Here is an 18,166-nt window from a genome sequence, read left to right on the forward strand (position 1 = left end):
CTTCAAATCAAAATTTGTTATCACGTTAGTGTATTATCCATATTCTTGGTTCTTTCGGTAAAGTCACGTTGAAGGGAAACAAATTGTTTTATATATATTTTATTTCTTAGTTTTTTCGGTAAAGTCACGTTGAAGAGAAACAACAAAATAATAAAATATATATAAAACAATAAAAAATTCTCTGAAGACGACCGTTTGAGTTATGGTCGAAACGTCGTGAGAATTTTTTATTGTTTTATATATATTTTGTTGTTTCTCTTCAACGTGACTTTACCGAAAAAACTAAGAATATGAATTACTGCAGTCACGAAAGCTTTAAATCAAAATATATTTTATTGTTTCCCTTCAACGTGACTTTTACCGAAAGAACCAAGAAATATGAATCACTGCAGTCACGAAAGCTTTAAATAAAAAAAAGTGTATTATCCATTTTATTTCCCCCCCCCCCCCAAAAAAAAAATAACCCGATAGTCCCGTATAAGCGTTCACTGTTTTTTTTCTTCTGGTTTTGTTCGAAGCACCACCCTGTATGTACTATAGTTGTATAGTCTTCAATTTGAATGTGAAGAAAGCCTCCTTGGTCTGCCACCAAAGGGATGCGCCTCTTGCCGGCCTGGGGGGGGGGGCACGTCACTTCCGGCCCCGAAGTCGCCGAGTCCCACGCGAGAGCCCTTACTGCACGGGCACTTCCGTTCATGTGTCCGGCTAATATTCGAAAGGAACAACAACGACGACGAAACTACCTTTTTGTAATTCTAAGGTCGAGTAGGTAAGGCTTTTGTTCATTTGCACCGTAACAGCTTTGGCGGGGGGGTTGTGTGTGTGCGTGTGTGTGGTAGTGAAATAGCGGCGTTGTGTTCAGCGCTGCGGCCTTCCCGCGATAGGGCTTGTTTGTGGTAAGGCACAATAGAAACAACGCTGCGTTTTTAAACCGGTGCATGTTTTATATATATACACACACACACGGTATTTATCTGTAAACACAACACGCGTCTGAGCTGTTACACGATAAGACAGTACAACGGCTCCGACGAAATGTATCGGAAGCGCAGCCAAAGGGGCTTGGTGATTGGATGGGCGATCACCTTGCGACGCCTCAATAATAACACTGTGTAACAAATTTATATATTTATAAAAACAATTGTTGTTTCTGGGTAGTAAGTGTTAGTCCCAAATTGCTTACGCCTCAAAAAAGTACAGAAAGTGGCTATTATTCCCCACAAACTTTGCTTTTGTGACCAGGACAGTGATATTTCGATTTAAAGCTTTCGTGACTGCAGGGATTCATCTTCTTGGTTCTTTCGGTAAAGTCACGTAGAATGGAAATAAAATAATAAAAATAATTGTTTTTAAAAATAATTATGTTTTATTTTTTATTATTTTATTTCCGTTCTACGTGACTTTACCGAAAGAACCAAGAAGACAGGACAGTGATATTTTGAAATTTACCTATCTTTTTTTTTCAATGAGAAAACTTGGTGCGCGTTTGTGTCATTCCTTCACGTAAAGTCCTGGTCCACAAAAGCAAAGTGTTTGCGAGGAATAATAACAGCCATGTTCTGTACTTGTGAGGCACAAGCAATTAGGGAATAACGCTTACTAACCAGGAACAAAAATCGTGTAATCGGCGTCACTGTGGATGATATGAATACAGTGTACAGCAGTAAACTTAAGTAACCGCATCCCTCTCCACCCACACGGTTTAGCCCGTGCTCTTGTACGGGGACATTTGAGTTGTCCAGGGACATACTACGTACAGCCGTCTCAATACGGGCACATTTTGTTGTTGTCTTTGTGTTGCTCCCTTGCGATGGGACTTTGTAGGGTGAACGTTGACATTTATAAGGGACACGGGGTGACCAATGAGGTCTGAATTGGTCTGCAATAAGGTAGGGCACTGATAAGGGTTTGACAACTATGCATCCACCTCTTCAAATATAAAGCTAAAAGTTCCTTGCACAATCCATCTGCCGCACGCGCACGGCCATCAAGGAGTGGCATAATTTGTGCAACATTGATTCAACGTGAGCAAGCATCTGGACGGGTTTCGACAACACTGTCTCATCAGCAGAGTCGGGCTTGCTCGAATCGAGATGCAGGCGAGGCAGGAGCCACATCTTACAGGCAATAGACCGTATCTGTACGATATGGATAGCAGGTGCTATAGGCAACGGGATATACTTAGTGGGCAGCATAAATACTTAGTGGGCAGCAGAGGGCAGTGCAGAGAAAACAAAATTTAATGTTGTGGTGGTGAAGTATGGTCAAATAACCTCCACGACCCGAATAGCATGTGAGGGGGTGGGGGGGGGTCGGAGGGGAGGCCGTCATTAGGCAGTCTATTGACAATTGGCTGTACAATAATACCCCGATTTACGTCTCCCCATTTAACATTTAGCAAATACGTTGTCACTTAATACCACGACCTGACTTGCGTTGCCTTGACCCACACTTAGGTCGCTGACAGCTTCGTCCGGCCTTTCTCGTATCCGTCTCCTCGGCCTTCGCCCCCCTCCTCCACCTCACCTGTAAATTGCTTTGATTTACGTTGTTTCGATATTCGTCGTCTCACCTTTCGGGTAACGCACATCTGTCAACCCCTTATCAGTGGCTCGCTTATTGCAGACCAATTCAGACCTTATTGGTCACCCCGTGACCTTATAAATCTCAACGTTCATTCTGCAAAGTCCCATCGCAAGGGAGAAATACAAACAAATAGACAAAAAAATATATTTCCCGTATTGAGAACGGCTGTACGCCGTATGGACCTGAAAAGTAAATTTTCCTGTACAAGAATACTGGTAAACCGTATGGGTTTACAGGTATGGGAACGCATCCACGAAGTAAACCAGTGTCATTATTGTACACGTATTGTTTTTTTTCCAAAAAAGCCTCTGAGTCCTAGAAGTCACGTACAAGAGGGTTCTGCTTTGGGGTGTTTGACCATTGTGATCCACCAACAATGCCATTCAAAGAAATAGACATTCTACAGAAACTGAATTGCACTTAACTAACATTTCGAGACGAATTGCGGAGTGGCAGCCGAGGGAGGGAGCCCAACCGAGATGGAGCAATGAAATAAACTCATATGCATGTGCTAGGTGGATTGTTACACTGCGGGACCTTGATAGATAACGGTGGCTTGGAGGAGTCCTTCATACAGCAGTGGATTGATCATGGCTGATAAAGAATAGTCGGCAAAGTTCAAGAGCAGCAAAACGGCACAAACACTTGACTGATGTCCATTGCGGAATGCTTCTGAAGGTCGGAGACATGGGTTCCAAGCGCATCTCGCAGGAGACCTTTGACGGCGTGGTGAGGGAGAACATCGCAGAGTTTAGCATGGAGCCCGAGGAAGCGTTGCAGGAGGCCGTGGAGCAGTTTGAGTTACAGGGTGAGCCTCTCTGCGGTGGAGCCATGTACAGTTTCTGCTTGTACCTGTGCTATACATACATATATTCAATCATACATGTTTTTCTTGATGATAATGAACTAGACATTTTACCACCTGCCAGCTGCACAGGGATATGTCCAACTGACAGTTTAAATTTTGTCCAAATTGAGTGCAGAATATAATAAGATTTGGTTTTGTGCAGTCATTGATGACCAGGCTGAGACTCGTAGGTGAAAATAAAATAACAAAAAATCACGACGTTTCGGCCACAACACAAGCGGCCTTCATCAGGTGAAGGGACGAGACTGTCTGGAGGACAGCGCTGTCCTCCAGACAGTCTCGTCCCTTCACCTGATGAAGGCCGCTTGTGTTGTGGCCGAAACGTCGTGATTTTTTGTTGTTTTATTTTCACCTACGTGACTTTACCCAATAGAACCAAAGAGTATGGATCCTAGCAGTCACGAAAGCTTTAAATCTAGAACAGGCTGAGACTGTCATCTTGTTAAACTTGGAAAACCCATCATAACTAGGACAGCTGAAACACATTTTATCTCAGGATCTCAGTGGTGCCAAATCAGCACGATGACTTTCCGAGTCCCCCAGCCACCTTCAGCATCAATTGTTGAATTTAATCATGGGTGCACATGCCTAATTGCCTTATATCCAGAATATAACATGTACAGTTCTGAGGCCCATGCAGATGACATACTGAATAATGTGTGGCTTACAGTAGTTGGATGTGTTGTGGTACAGACATGACCCTGATTTCACACACCAGTCCCCTTCAAACCCCAGTGCGGGTGAGGCTGCAAACAACACTACAGTATTTTGAATACTTTGAGAATACGGCCCACTCATTGAATTATTGGCTGAAGTGACCCATGGCTAAAAATAACTGACGACCCTATTTTAGATTAAGACCTTTAATTGTATCCAGAGTAATGTGCATTGGAGGGAATATTAAATTGAATTTTGGATTCAGTTCAAAGGCTTTCATCTGTTCCAAACTTCATTCCACGATTGCTTCAATTCCAGTTTATTCAAAATGCTTTAGTAGTCATCTGAATGTATTAAACGAGCTTCACATTGATATGATTATTTTGGTTTCCATAGCCCGAGTTTTAATACATCAAGGCAATCAGTTATTAATCAAACAGACTGCGATATTATTTAAAGGTACATTTTGTTTTTCCAGGCGTTAACTTAATCAACATAGTGAAGGAAGTACCTAAAGTGGCTTCGGAAGAGTCTGCAGATGAAGAGCATGAGGTCCTTAAGGTACTACAATTTATCCAAATGAAATGCATGGGGATTCAGAGTCCAATTAAGATTGCAGCGCTCCAAAAAGGTAACTCGTCTCGTGCGGTGTGTAGGTGCTGCGAAGCGTGGAGGAGGCCCTAAGAACCACGTCGCTCGCGGGGGTGACCGTGCCACTCGAGCTGCTCACTGCCCACTGCAGGAAGGAGTTCAGCCAGCGACACTTGATTGCGCTGCACGGAGCATACGCAGTGCTCGTGTCCATCTGCAAGGAGGCATTGGCCCAAGAAGACACGAACATTCTTACCAAAGCAGTGTTGGCACTCGCTGCATTTTTAGATGGCCAGCCCGACATACTGGACACCGATGGTCAGGAGCTGCTTATTAAGGTCCTTTCACGGGGCCCGAATGTGTAAGTAAATCCAATGATTTATATAAAGTAAAAAAAATCCCGAAATTAGTTTTATTTGGGTGGGCGTGAGGGGGTGTTGCTTGGTATATTGTGCCTTTTCAAATTGTATTTGATGAAATGTCTTAATTATTACAGTGAGGGAAAAAAGTATTTGATCCCCTGCTGATTTTGTACGTTTGCCCACTGACAAAGAAATGATCAGTCTATAATTTTAATGGTAGGTTTATTTGAACGGTGAGAGACTATAATAAGAAAATCCAGAAAAACGCATGTCAAAAATGTTTTAAATTGATTTGCATTTTAATGAGGGAAATAAGTATTTGACCCCCTCTCAATCAGAAAGATTTCTGGCTCCCAGGTGTCTTTTATACAGGTAACGAGCTGAGATTAGGAGCACACTCTTAAAGGGAGTGCTCCTAATCTCAGCTTACCTGTATAAAAGACACCTGTCCACAGAAGCAATCAATCACTCAGATTCCAAACTCTCCACCATGGCCAAGACCAAAGAGCTCTCCAAGGATGTCAGGGACAAGATTGTAGACATACACAAGGCTGGAATGGGCTACAAGACCATTGGCTACCGGCTTGGTGGGAAGGTGACAACAGTTGGTGCGATTATTCGCAAATGGAAGAAACACAAAAGAATTGTCAATCTCCCTCGGCCTGGAGCTCCATGCAAGATCTCACCTCGTGGAGTTGCAATGATCATGAGAACGGTGAGGAATCAGCCCAAAACTACACGGGAGGATCTTGTCAATGATCTCAAGGCAGCTGGGACCATAGTCACCAAGAAAACAATTAGTAACACACTATGCCGTGAAGGACTGAAATTCTGCAGCACCCGCAAGGTCCCCCTGCTCAAGAAAGCACATATACATGCCCATCTAAAGTTTGCCAATGAACATCTGAATGATTCAGAGGACAACTGGGTGAAAGTTTTCTGGTCAGATGAGACCAAAATGGAGCTCTTTGGCATCAACTCAACTTGCCGTGTTTGGAGGAGGAGGAATGCTGCCTATGACCCCAAGAACACCATCCTCACCGTCAAACATGGAGGTGGAAACATTATGCTTTGGGGGTGTTTTTTCTGTTAAGCAGCTAAGGGGACAGGACAACTTCACCGCATCAAAGGGACGATGGACGGGGTCCTGTACCGTCAAATCTTGGGTGAGAACCTCCTTCCCTCAGCCAGGGCATTGAAAATGGGTCGTGGATGGGTATTCTAGCATGACAATGACCCAAAACGCGGCCAAGGCAACAAAGGAGTGGCTCAAGAAGAAGCACATTAAGGTCCTGGAGTGGCCTAGCCAGTCTCCAGACCTTAATCCCATAGAAAATATGTGGAGGGAGCTGAAGGTTCGAGTTGCCAAACGTCAGCCTCGAAACCTTAATGACTTGGAGAAGATCTGCAAAGAGGAGTGGGACAAAATCCCTGAGATGTGTGCAAACCTGGTGGCCAACTACAAGAAACGTCTGACCTCTGTGATTGTCAACAAGGGTTTTGCCACCAAGTACTAAGGCATGTTTTGCAGAGGGGTCAAATACTTATTTCCCTCATTAAAATGCAAATCAATTTATAACATTTTTGACATGCGTTTTTCTGGATTTTTGTTGTTATTCTCTCACTGTTCAAATAAATCTACCATTAAAATTATAGACTGATCATTTCTTTGTCAGTGGGCAAACGTACAAAATCAGCAGGGGATCAAATACTTTTTTCCCTCACTGTATGTAGTAGTCCATTTAGCTACATGTGTATTTCAAGAAAGGCATGAGAAAACTTCAGAAAATACAAGCAGACTAAATGAAAATGCAAACCCATGCAAATAGTCCTGCCCATGTTAGAACTATACATAATATCTAATTCCATTAGTGCTAAATAAAACGTCACTGCAATCTCATATCCAACTAGACAATTACAGTTACAGCATGCAGAATTAATTTACCGGACACCTTGGTACTCTACAAGTGAAAGTACACCAGTTTTTTTTACATTCATGTAAAGGTCAAATTTTAAGTTTCTTTATCCTTGATTAATATTGTAACACAGTCATACCCGAACAAATAATATGCATCTGTAGAAAATAATAGTTACACTATGGGTGGTTGATTGGTCAGGGTGAATGTGTGCCAGTTGGATTGTGACCTTTCTGCATATATGTAGATTCACTGTGCACTCTCTTTTGTTAGGTCCACGATGGAGGCGGCGGCACGGGCAGTTCGGGCTTCCTGCGTGAAACACGAAGCGAACCGGCAGGCACTGGTGAAGCTCGGTGTGCTGCCCCTGCTCACGGGCGCCGTCGCGGTGGTGGGTGCACCCAACACCGTCAGGGAGGCGTGCGCCGCGCTGCGGGTCATGACTTTCGACGACGACATTCGTGTGCCCTTTGGGCAAGCCCACGATCATGCCAAGATGATAGTGCTGGAAAACAGTGGCCTGAAGGTGCTGGTGGAGGCGTCAAAAGGTGCCCTCACACGTTCTACCCCCAAATCTGGTTTTCATTTTATCATATTCCACTCGCGAAAACACACACCTCTGTAATTGTTTCTTTTGTGTATTTTCGGATGAGTATAAAATAATGTTCAAAGTAGTGAGGATTTGGTTCAAAAACAATAGATGAGTTCAGTGGCTCTGTAAAATTTTCAGAGTTTTCTCTGGCTCACTATTTGGTTGATAGTCTGGTTGTTTCCGTAATCTCATGCCAAGCAATTCAGAGGGTCAATGAAGCCCATTTTTTCTCCAGAGTTGATCAAATTAATGACAGTGGTAAATAAACAAAAGCTGCCCCAATTGAGAAACTGGCTCATGTGACAAAATTGTGTAATTGCTACCGCTGGGCCAGAATCACCACTAAAGACGAGCACTACTCAACACTAATATTTGATGTAGCCCACACACTTCTGCTTTTTTTATTTATTGAGATGTCTTACTTTTTCCTTTCCCCACTCAGCTTACCCAAATAGTCTGCCCGTTCTGAGTGAGCTGTGTGCCACCATCGCAAAGCTTGCCGTCCGGAACGAGTTCTGTCAAGATATTGTGGAGCTCGGAGGACTCAACTTTACTCTGGCGCTGCTGGCGGATTATCTGGACCACCAGGTGTGCATTTATTTAAGTGCGGAGGTGTACATCACAGTCATATACACAAGAATTAAATGTAATTTAAATTATATCACAATGAAGCAAGCAACTGCTTGCTATACTGCCTCATACAGACCTTTAGGTAGTCCTGGAGGTGGGTATAATGCATCATGTCCGCATGGTCTGCCAAACCCATATTCAAAGTACTGGATTGCAGGTGTGTGCAACCACAATGCCTGCCGGAAAAAAAAAGAAAACCTCTAAAATCTATGCTGGTTCTCACAACTCTTTATCCAGGATCTGGTGAAGAACGTCCTGAGCACACTGCGTGCGATCGCGGCCAACGACGATGTCAAGGAAGCCGTTGTGGCCGCGGGAGGAACCAACGTCATCGTTATGGCCATGAACCACCATCTCGGCAACCCGCAGGTGCCTGGCTGAGTCCTTCATCTTCCAATTGACTAACGTGCGCATGCTTGTACAGTGGTATAGTGGTTGGCGTACTGCGCCACGCACCCGGCAACCTGGTTTCCATTCCCAGCCATGTCTAACAACATTAGTAACATCAGAACCCTTCCTGGGCCTCCCCTAGGCCAACTCGGTCTTAAATAAGTACCAGGGGGCAATCTGGTACTGGCCACACCCAATCCACCTCCCATGTGCCATGCTGGCCTTAATAAGTGCTTGTTAACAGTCTATAAAGGGATCTTTGTATTTTGTATTGTTACATATACATTGCCACCGCTCGTCTTCCAACAGCTGTGCGAGCAGGCATGCGCGGCCCTCTCCGTGATCGCGCTCCGAAATACGCAGAACTGCCGCGCCATCATAGAATGTGGCGGTGCATTGGCCATTCTGCAGGCAATGAAAAATCACCCTAATGAGGCAAACGTACAGGTAAGCCCTGATCGCATCGCTGTACAACCCATCTGTGGTTGTTGACTCAATCCTGCAAGAAAGAGACCACACTTAAATCGTGTGTTCAGCTGTGCATTCTAAAAAAAAATCAGATTGTGTTATTCATCATTATCAGCCATAGTCAACTGTTACATGAATAACTCCCATTAGTCATCACCATCTCTCTATGGTCCTGTGATAAAAAAAAACAGTTTTGGTGCAGGAGAAGGGAACCTAGAGTCCAGTCTTAATTTCATACAAAGCTAGTGGCCTTACCACTTTTAAACGGCCCGCAAACAATATCCGGCAATGCATACATCTTGGCGACACAAAATGGGTGGAAGAGGGGAATGTTTTTGACCTTGCAATGCTGTTTATAAATTTTAGCATGCTCAAATCACTTCTGCCAGGGCCTGTTGCATTGACAAGTGACTGGTGTCTATCGTGTTCACATGTCATTCCCACAGAGGCAGGCATGCATGGTTCTGCGGAACTTGGTGTCACGCACACAGGAGTTGTGTAAGCCACTGCTCGAGCTGGGGGCAGAGCCACTCATCTTGCAGGCGCGCGCCAACCACAGCAGCTGCCACGACGCCGCCAAGGCCGCCCTGCGCGACCTTGGCTGCAGCGTCAAACTTACCGAGCTATGGACGGGCGAGAAAGGCAGCATCGGCAAGTGACAAGCACCCACGGACATCTCCGGTGGCCAAGCTTTGCTCCACACCGTGGCAGCATAGGGGCTGCTCAAACTGTTGTGGAACAATGAGCCAACTCTTCATAAGAAGCCTTCTGTCACCCGAGCTCATCGAATGCTTGCTTGTGATGGCACTACTTTACACTGTTGTGGCAGTCGAGTGTAAATCATGACTGTTATGATTTATCTGAAGGTCCACGGTTTCTTGAGAATGTTCATGATTAAATTATTTAGCCATATTAAGTGGTTATGTTTACAGTGTGTGTGTGTGTACTCTTAGTTCTGCAGTAAAAACCTGGCTAGCCAGACCAATAAAGCGGGTGAACCCTGGTTTGGTTGGAAAAGGATAGTTTGAACAGTATTGTTGAGCAAATAAAGTTACAATCCATTTCAAATATAAAAAAATAATAAAACGAGATGGCTTTAACAGTTTATTTGGGCAGTTCTCACATTCATATTTATGTTATTAAAGACCTATTCTAAATTTGTGTGGTTTTATTGTCATACCCTAAATATGGTCAGACATTGTAGTGTTATTCGTAAGGCAATCATAAATCATATTTGATTCGTCCAATATAATTGCTTTGAACAGAAAATTGGCCTTTCACAAACTGTGTTGTATAATCTTACGTCTAACAGCTTAAGGCAACACATAATGAGCAGTTCCTTTTTATAAGACATTGATATACTTTACTATTAATGTTTGGGCAGTGTTTTTCACTGGTTGTGTGCAAAATGGTATAATTAACATGTATGTCGATATAATTAAATATTGAATATGCGATATTGTTGTGATCAAACATTTTTATCATTTACACATTGCTAATTCACCCTCTGGAAAATAAGGCTTCTACTGAAGTACTCCACCTCCAAACATTTTAATAACCAGCCGTTTTGAAATAACTTTGTAAATTAAGAGGGTGGAGCATGCATATAAAGACCAATATTTTTCAAAAAAGGCACTTAGCACATGAATCTGCAATTCCTTACAGAATAACTTAAGTTCACATGCAAACGCACTCATTTGTTCTGAAACAAGTGAAAAAGGCCAATATACATATGGTGACATAAATAGCCAGCGGCTGGAATAAGTTTGACATCTATTATAAAACACGATCATGCTGCATTTAATGAATGTTACAACTTAGGCAATCCCACGTAAGATGATGCTGAGGCACAACGAGTATGAATTTTCACCTTAAGATGAAAGCAAATATTTGCTGAAAGCAAAGGATTTACAAAATTTAACCACATGTTTTGCGAATTAAACAATCTAGCACGAGTTAAGTGCAGAGACTAGCATGGTGAAATGCACAATTAAGTTGTGAATAATTCTTGACAATTCAATGCATGATTTAAAGCGAAGCTAAAAAGCAGCTCACGCTGTTTATAGTGTGAATTTAAAAATTACAGACACATACAACTTGCAGCAAAGGTATTTAAGGTACTTTGGTTACCAATTGGCAAGTTAATAGCTTTTTTTAGATTGAGATAAGTGCATTCCTATATTTATTATTCTTTCACGAAACAATGTAAATTTTTGAGAAAATTACACCAAAGAAACGCACCATGATATTCTGCCCATCTTTGTAAGTTCACCAGTGATGTAAACAAAAGCTCATCAGGACAATAGTTGTAAACGATTTCACTACAATAACAATTTATCCTTATGGCGGTACCCCGGGGTACCAAATAATACAAAATGGCCAAGGCAATGAAATATTTTATTTCTGGGACACTATTTTTTCCAGGGGTGTACTTAACTCCGCGACTGGGGGTACCAATCAATCCGAAATCAGTGCTACTCCGCGATGTCGAAACGCAGCGAGGACGGTTGCGCTGAAACCCTGAACGCTCGCAGTACGCACCGTAGTACATCGTGTACAGCTCGTCGAGACGAGTCGATTGCCACATCGCCGACCATCAACAGACTAAAAATGACTGGATCACAGACATTACGCGAGAGCCGGGGTACTATGGTACCCTGGGGTACGGCCATAAGGTTCAATTAACAAAGATGCGCCAGGTGTCCCAAGAGTTCGAAAGAAGCACATCGTGCTCAGACTAACAAACAGCGAAAGAGTTTGCTTTAGGATGTAGGCAGGCAGGAGGGGGACAATCGCCACTGCCATCAGTCGCCCGAGAGGTAGCGTCTCCAGTAGTGCAGCACCGTTGGGGAGTTGAGTGCTCCTAGGAGAAGGAGAATGAGGCCGTAGACCGCCATCCCCACCGCAAACCGGTGCCGTCCCAGCCATGATCGCTGCCACGGAATGCTGGAATTAGATTAGAAATAAAAATCGGCACCCATTGTATCAATGCACTGCACTGCTGGTTGTGCGTTTAAAAGTACATTTCATTAAAAAAACCTTTCAGGAAGTACAAAAAAATACATTGTTATACTGTCATATACTCTTCGGTTCTTTCGGTAAAGTCACGTAGGTAGAAATTATTTATTTTGTTTTATTTCTAAGTACGTGACTTTACCAAAAGAACCAAAGAGTATGGATTCCTGCAGTCACGAAAGCTTCAAATCAATACTGTAATATGTTCCCACATCTATATTCCCCACCTTTGCCAACCCACACTGCCCAACATGCTGGTGTATGGTCAAATAAACCCCGCAACCTGTATCAGATGGGAGGGCCTCATCCAGCAGTGGTTTAACAAACGGGCTGTACATAATAGTCTGACCTGTGATGCTGAGACTTCCGAGCGTAGAGCAGAAGGTAGCGCACCCGCAGGAGCTGATTGTTGGTGACGACGTAGTATTTCTGTGGGACGTCTCCACCCTCGCTGTGCCGTGCACGTGCCCTCCTCCGGTCCAAGCCGTCGGCATCTGAGCAGATATTTATTTGTAGTTTGTAACTTTAGACTATGTAAGCATGTTTCATTCCAGCATATAAACCATAGCATCTGCTTTCTAGTGTCATGAACATCACAACCATTCATAAAGCCATTGTTCAAACAAATGCTTGTGTTAAAAAAAATATATATACAATATATATGTAAAATAACCATGGGATTGGTGAATTTATCAGTATTCTGGCTGACTGTGTGCTCCTAATTGAGATGAAATTGAGCCCCAAATACGTAAGCGCGCAAATGAAGCCGGGCGTTGTCGGACCTTTCCGCTTGACCTGACACTTGACGTCGGGGTGGTCGATGACCTCGCACACCGCGACGCAGCTAAGTGCGGCACCGAGAGCGCTCAGCCTCCACGCCTGCGAGTGCGGACTGTAGAGCAGCGCCAGGCTCAAGTCGCTTGTTAGATAAGTGCCCTCGCCAAACAGCGCCGTCTGCCAGCGCGTGCGACAAACAGTTCCGTAAAGTGGCCCATCGTCTCCGGTCACATGCAGGTAAGGATTACAATGGCATAACATTAAAATTGTAGTATACTGCCTTTTGAGGATAACTATTTCAAAGCACTTTACAATTATGACATAGAACCCTGTAATGAGCTGAGTTACTAAAAGAGAAGTATTTTTTCTCAGCCATAGAAGCATTTCGAAGTGGATATGATGGACTGTTAAGTTGACCCAGGATAGGATTGATTGGAGAAAGAAGATCAGAAAGGCAGACCCCCACATGAATGGGAAAAATGCCAGGAAGGAATTAATTTTCCCCATAATGTGATGCAAACCTAGACAATCTTCGGCTCGGCCCGCTGTCATCGTGCTATTTGAAACATTGGAGGGGCCATGGGGTGAGAGGAGAGCACGCACCTTGTTGAGGTGGCAATGCAGGCCATTGTGGAGGATCGAATGGAAGTTCTCAAGCCGACTGCCGTGGTAGGCGTACAGTATGTCCAGCTCCCCACGCATTTCCCGAAACCGGCGCTCGGCCGTCTCGCTGTACGTCACCGAGAAAACGAAGTCTGGCGCGGGGACCGGCACGCCTGGGGAACCCGTCAGTGCCTCAATCTTGGAAAACTAGGATCAGAGAATACACAAGGGTTAATTTGCATGGAGTACACCAACTACTTATTTACATGAAATTAATTTAATAAATTTAAGCGTTTAGGTATTTTTGGTTAACAAGAGTCCAGAACAATTACATGATTAAACTGTTACATGTACACTCTCTTGTCAATCCACTGCTGGCTGAGGAGTTCCCCTCACCATGTCGGTTGTGGGAGTTTTTTTCTTAATCATACTTCACCACCCTGGTCAGCATGGGTTGAAGGTGGGGAACATAGATATGGCAGCATAGTACAGTGCAACGATGGCTTTTGCTACACTGCCCTATGCAGCAACCGATAGAACCTGTTTTATGCAAGGTGGTCACTCATCCGAGCGTTCAACCTCAACCGGCTTAGCTTTTGAGATGTAATGAGATTGGGCACATTGCAGGCAATTTGGTCATAGGCAGCAACGTTTTACAGTACAGTAAGTAAAATAAATAAAATGAAGCAGGCGTGCTTTAGTAAGCACGTGGCGCCATGGACGCAGCAATGGCAAGTTCCTGGCCACAGCTAACGTCAGTAGTGTGATATCTGAACTGGGTACCTTCAACAAGGTCAAACAATCCCCATGACCGAAAGCCATGGGGAGACCTTGAATTTCCGAAGAGATTTTATTTATTAGTTGAAAACAATAATTCCAAAACAAACATTCTGCAATGACCATCTGACATTTCAATTTATCATCATCAGTCATAACATAGCATAAACTGTTATAGTACTAAGGATACGTTACAAAATTTGCACGGAATGTCAATTAAATCGCTCCACAGTAAAACTAGCATTGCATCCACGTAAGACTGACTTCTAAAAATGTCAGTTTGCTTGCCTTAAACAGCTATTACACAAACATCACGAAAGGCAAAGCAAGTGACATTGGTAATGATCTAAAGAACATACTGCTATCAAGACAATCAATGGCATGTTCAAGCATGTGAAGCAAGCTTGAGGAAAGCTTATACAGTGACCATATGCATTCCTAAAAAGCAATCCCACTAATCAATGGCAGCCCTTGGCAATTAGAAGCCTGAGTGATGAACTGGGTTTTAAGATGGAGTTTATGTAAATACACCTTGGCTTGTGATGTATTACAACATTAGCAGAGGTCAGAAAACAAAGTGTTGATCAAAACAGTGGCTCGTAAACATGCAATCTGGATTTAGAGTGTGTGAATGTAATCACACTTTAAATACGCTTTAAAAACTGGGGAGACACGTAAGGATTTCCACACATACATAATATCCACAGCATATTGCATATTAGTCCCCGAAGCTCTATTTTGACTACTTAAATAGCTTGTATAATTTTCCATCATTGTCCCAGACATATTTGCCAGGATATACGAATCTTAAGTTCAACACTCTCCCGGCATTATCTTTTGGTAAATTCGAAGGTGAACATTGAGACAAATTGGAGAGGGTTTTTTTTTTCTCTCATATGTTGGGAAAGGGAGCAAATTAATTAAATGCTAAAGGGAAGAGACAGGAATGGATGGTAAGGTTAACAATTAAGACACTTTATACAGACATATGGGAAGAGTTTAGACAGGACCTGAACAGAGGGAGGTTTATTATTTTGTATTAGATTATATTAACCAAGTAATAACACCAAAGTGTACAAAGCAAATATAAATCAAGAGCAAAAACAATCATAGAAAAATACAACCAAGAAAATTGAATAACCGCATTACAGAATAAAAAAATACCACGCAAACATACATTTTAAATTGGTTCAGACAAATTACTTTTAATAATTGTTCACTGTACAACTGAGTTACGTATGTTGAACTTCGTGCGCACCATAGGTAACCAACCGTGCTAATCGGAGGTGTTGAGAAAAGGTTAAAGAAATAAACATTCAAGTGGAATTTGGATTATAATTCCACCAGGATGTTAACAGACAAGGCTATATCTTAACAACTATCAAGTTTATACAGTACAAAATCGACAATATAAATATAATAAATAGAACCCAGGTGGAAAGCTACTGTTTTTGAGACCAAAGTCTATGTCAGAGTGTGGTTGGTGGTGGTGGGGGCAGGAGACCTCTGTTGCGATCAAATCATGTGCTTCACCATAAACACCACCCACCGCGCACCCACCACTACCACATTCAACACACTGGCTATAACGATGATGCCTGGCGTTGGCGACCACACCACATGACCTCACCACATGACCTCACCTCGTCCTTCCTCTGGCTGCAGACGGTGAAGTGCTTGGACGTGAGTGCCCAGTGCAGGAGTTCCAGGATGCGGGGAGCAACGTCCACGTCCTCGCGCAGGAGCTGCTGCACGCTCGGCACGGCACTCATGTCCGCCAGCTGCACACACCCATCCATCCGGGAAGGAACACGTGGATCGCGAACACATTTGTGAAATAGTTCAGAAAAACCCGACACAGGTGGTTGTATCTAACAGCCGTCGTCGGTGCAGCTTATGGTGGCCACCTTTTTTAAAATAAAAAAATCACTGAAGACCAAACCGTGCGATTTGTCGTCACAAAGGTCAACACAAATCCACCAGACCTTGGTACAAATTAACTCCTGGCCACCTCAAACATTCCCTTTGACCTTCGTGGACCAAAAACGCAGGTTTTGTTAAGGAAACTCAAATACCCGGAGTCACCGCATGTGCCCGACATTTAAGCACCCGCTGCTCTTAAGTGGGCTTGAGTGCAATTATTATTTTTAACAAGAAATTATCCGATCGATGTCACCTGTCCTGCTTTGTGATTGGATGTCTCTTCCTTCTAATATTAGAAAGCCACTGGAGCTACGAACTCTTAAAATCTAGACTGAATGGCAAACCTCGTGCGCTTCAAGTCAAGTAAAATTGAAGAATTCATTGCAATTCCTTATTCTACAGCAGCACGGAGCAAGGAGGGCTGTTGTTTTTTCCTATTGCGGTGGTTGCGAGTTCTGAGTGGGCAAGGCGATGATTGCCCATCTGACATTGGTAGACGACCCGAGTCGTCGAATGAATGGTTTTCTGCAAGCAACTGTTAAGGCCCACGTGGGGGGATATCGATGGAGTTGGGTCCACAGTCGTGCAATGCAACAAAAACAGATGCTGCTGCTAAAGCTGCTACTGCCCTCTGCTGTCACCAACCACATCGTGGCAACGTTTACCCGCACTGGCGAACAGTATTCACACGTTCCTTTGGCCGAGGAAAAATAAAACGTGCAAAGTTGTAGTCGAGCTGCGCGAAAATCTCCTTTCTGAAATTAACAATGCAAGACAAGCTAGAGTGCCCATTAAACACACACACACACAAACTACAGGCCGGAAACAACTCTGCGAGTATTGGCCTCCTTTAACGGGACAAGGATAAACAAACACAACAACTCGCACGATCTCTCTCTCTCGCCGCGGCTCGTCAGACGTTTTAGACACTTGGCTCCTGAACGTAACTCGCTACCGCACGCAGGAGCAGAACCTCGTCAAGGTGAAACCCTCTCCTCGTCTCCCAGGCCCCCCATTCCCTCACCAGGGCTGTGAAGTCCTTGCCATCCTCGCCCCCGTTGCCGTAGCCCGACGGGAAGGGCCGCAGGAGCGAGTGGCGTCTGTAGCCGAGGAGCGCGGCCGCCACGAGGCTCAGGCGGAGGTCGGCGGCTCCCGGATCGCCGCGCAACGCCTCCCGCACGGCATCCCCAGGGCCTCTCGGTCCCACTCGATCCCCGTCTTCGTGATCATCCCCACCTTCACCACCACCTCCTCCACCACCTCCTCCTCCACCTCCTTCTTCTTCTGCTGCTTGATTTGCCGGCTCCCAACCACGCGCCTCCTCCGCCAACATGCTCGTGTGGCCGTGTCGATTTAATGAATCTTATTGGTGGTGGTTGTGGTGGTTCTGGTGATGGTTGTGGTGATGTTTAAAAGCCACGAGTCCGCCGCGGTTGTTTGTCGAGAACGAGGAGGCGGTGTCAGCTGTGACGAGCCAGGCAGAGTCGGAGAGTAACAACGATGGGGTGGGGGTGGTGGTGATGCCACCGCCACCATCTTGGGTAGGGATAGCCAAATTTGCTGCCCAAATGATTGATAATCCCTTTTCCTCTTCATCAAGGAGTAACTAAAGTTGAATTACGATTTAAAGCTTTCGTGACTGCAAGGAATCATCTTCTTTGGTTCTTTCGGTAAGGTCACGTAGAATGAGAATAAAATAATAAAATAGCACAATTAAATTCTCACGACGTTTCGTCTTCAGGTGAAAGGTACCTTTCACCTGAAGACGGCCGCTTGCGTTGTGGCCGAAAAGTCGTGAGAATTTTATTGTGTTGTTTTATTATTTTATTCTCATTCTACGTGACCTTACCGAAAGAACCAAAGAAGAAAAAGTAAAGTTGTGTTAATGGCAACATAATTCTTAGATGTTGGGCGCCCCTAATGATGTTCTCACAAGGGCTGACTCTTCAGGAAACGCCTCGAGATTCTATAATCAATATGCTACTAGATTGGCTGAATGGCCCTAAACCAT

The 18,166-nt window shown here is 44.1% G+C and overlaps 2 protein-coding genes across 3 annotated transcripts; one reads left to right on the plus strand and one right to left on the minus strand.

Annotated features, from left to right (window-relative positions):
- The first annotated feature begins 616 nt into the window (after window positions 1-616).
- ARMC6 (armadillo repeat containing 6) lies at window positions 617-10,517 on the plus strand. Its single transcript, XM_032948359.2, has 9 exons — window positions 617-769; window positions 3,265-3,394; window positions 4,590-4,672; window positions 4,768-5,063; window positions 7,254-7,528; window positions 8,015-8,160; window positions 8,440-8,571; window positions 8,902-9,039; window positions 9,507-10,517. The coding sequence occupies exons 2-9, from the start codon at window positions 3,274-3,276 to the stop codon at window positions 9,717-9,719; spliced, it is 1,404 nt and encodes a 467-aa protein (XP_032804250.1). The 5' UTR covers window positions 617-769; window positions 3,265-3,273; the 3' UTR covers window positions 9,720-10,517.
- Window positions 10,152-17,662, minus strand: PARP16 (poly(ADP-ribose) polymerase family member 16). 2 transcript variants are annotated; one of them, XM_032948372.2, is made up of 6 exons: window positions 17,180-17,662; window positions 15,876-16,013; window positions 13,456-13,662; window positions 12,858-13,029; window positions 12,469-12,569; window positions 10,152-12,006 (listed from the first exon to the last, which is right to left on the minus strand). In XM_032948372.2, the coding sequence occupies exons 1-6, from the start codon at window positions 17,486-17,488 to the stop codon at window positions 11,689-11,691; spliced, it is 1,245 nt and encodes a 414-aa protein (XP_032804263.2). In that variant the 5' UTR covers window positions 17,489-17,662; the 3' UTR covers window positions 10,152-11,688. The 2 variants fall into 2 exon arrangements, with proteins under 2 accessions (XP_032804263.2, XP_032804273.2); XM_032948382.2 differs by having other exon boundaries at window positions 11,720-12,006; window positions 12,425-12,569; window positions 17,180-17,659.
- Between the last annotated feature and the right edge of the window lie 504 nt (window positions 17,663-18,166).

This window comes from Petromyzon marinus, chromosome 1, assembly GCF_048934315.1.
Source record: "Petromyzon marinus isolate PM22_M1 ecotype Great Lakes invasive population chromosome 1, UKy_Petmar_22M1.pri1.0, whole genome shotgun sequence".
Lineage (NCBI taxonomy): Eukaryota > Metazoa > Chordata > Hyperoartia > Petromyzontiformes > Petromyzontidae > Petromyzon > Petromyzon marinus.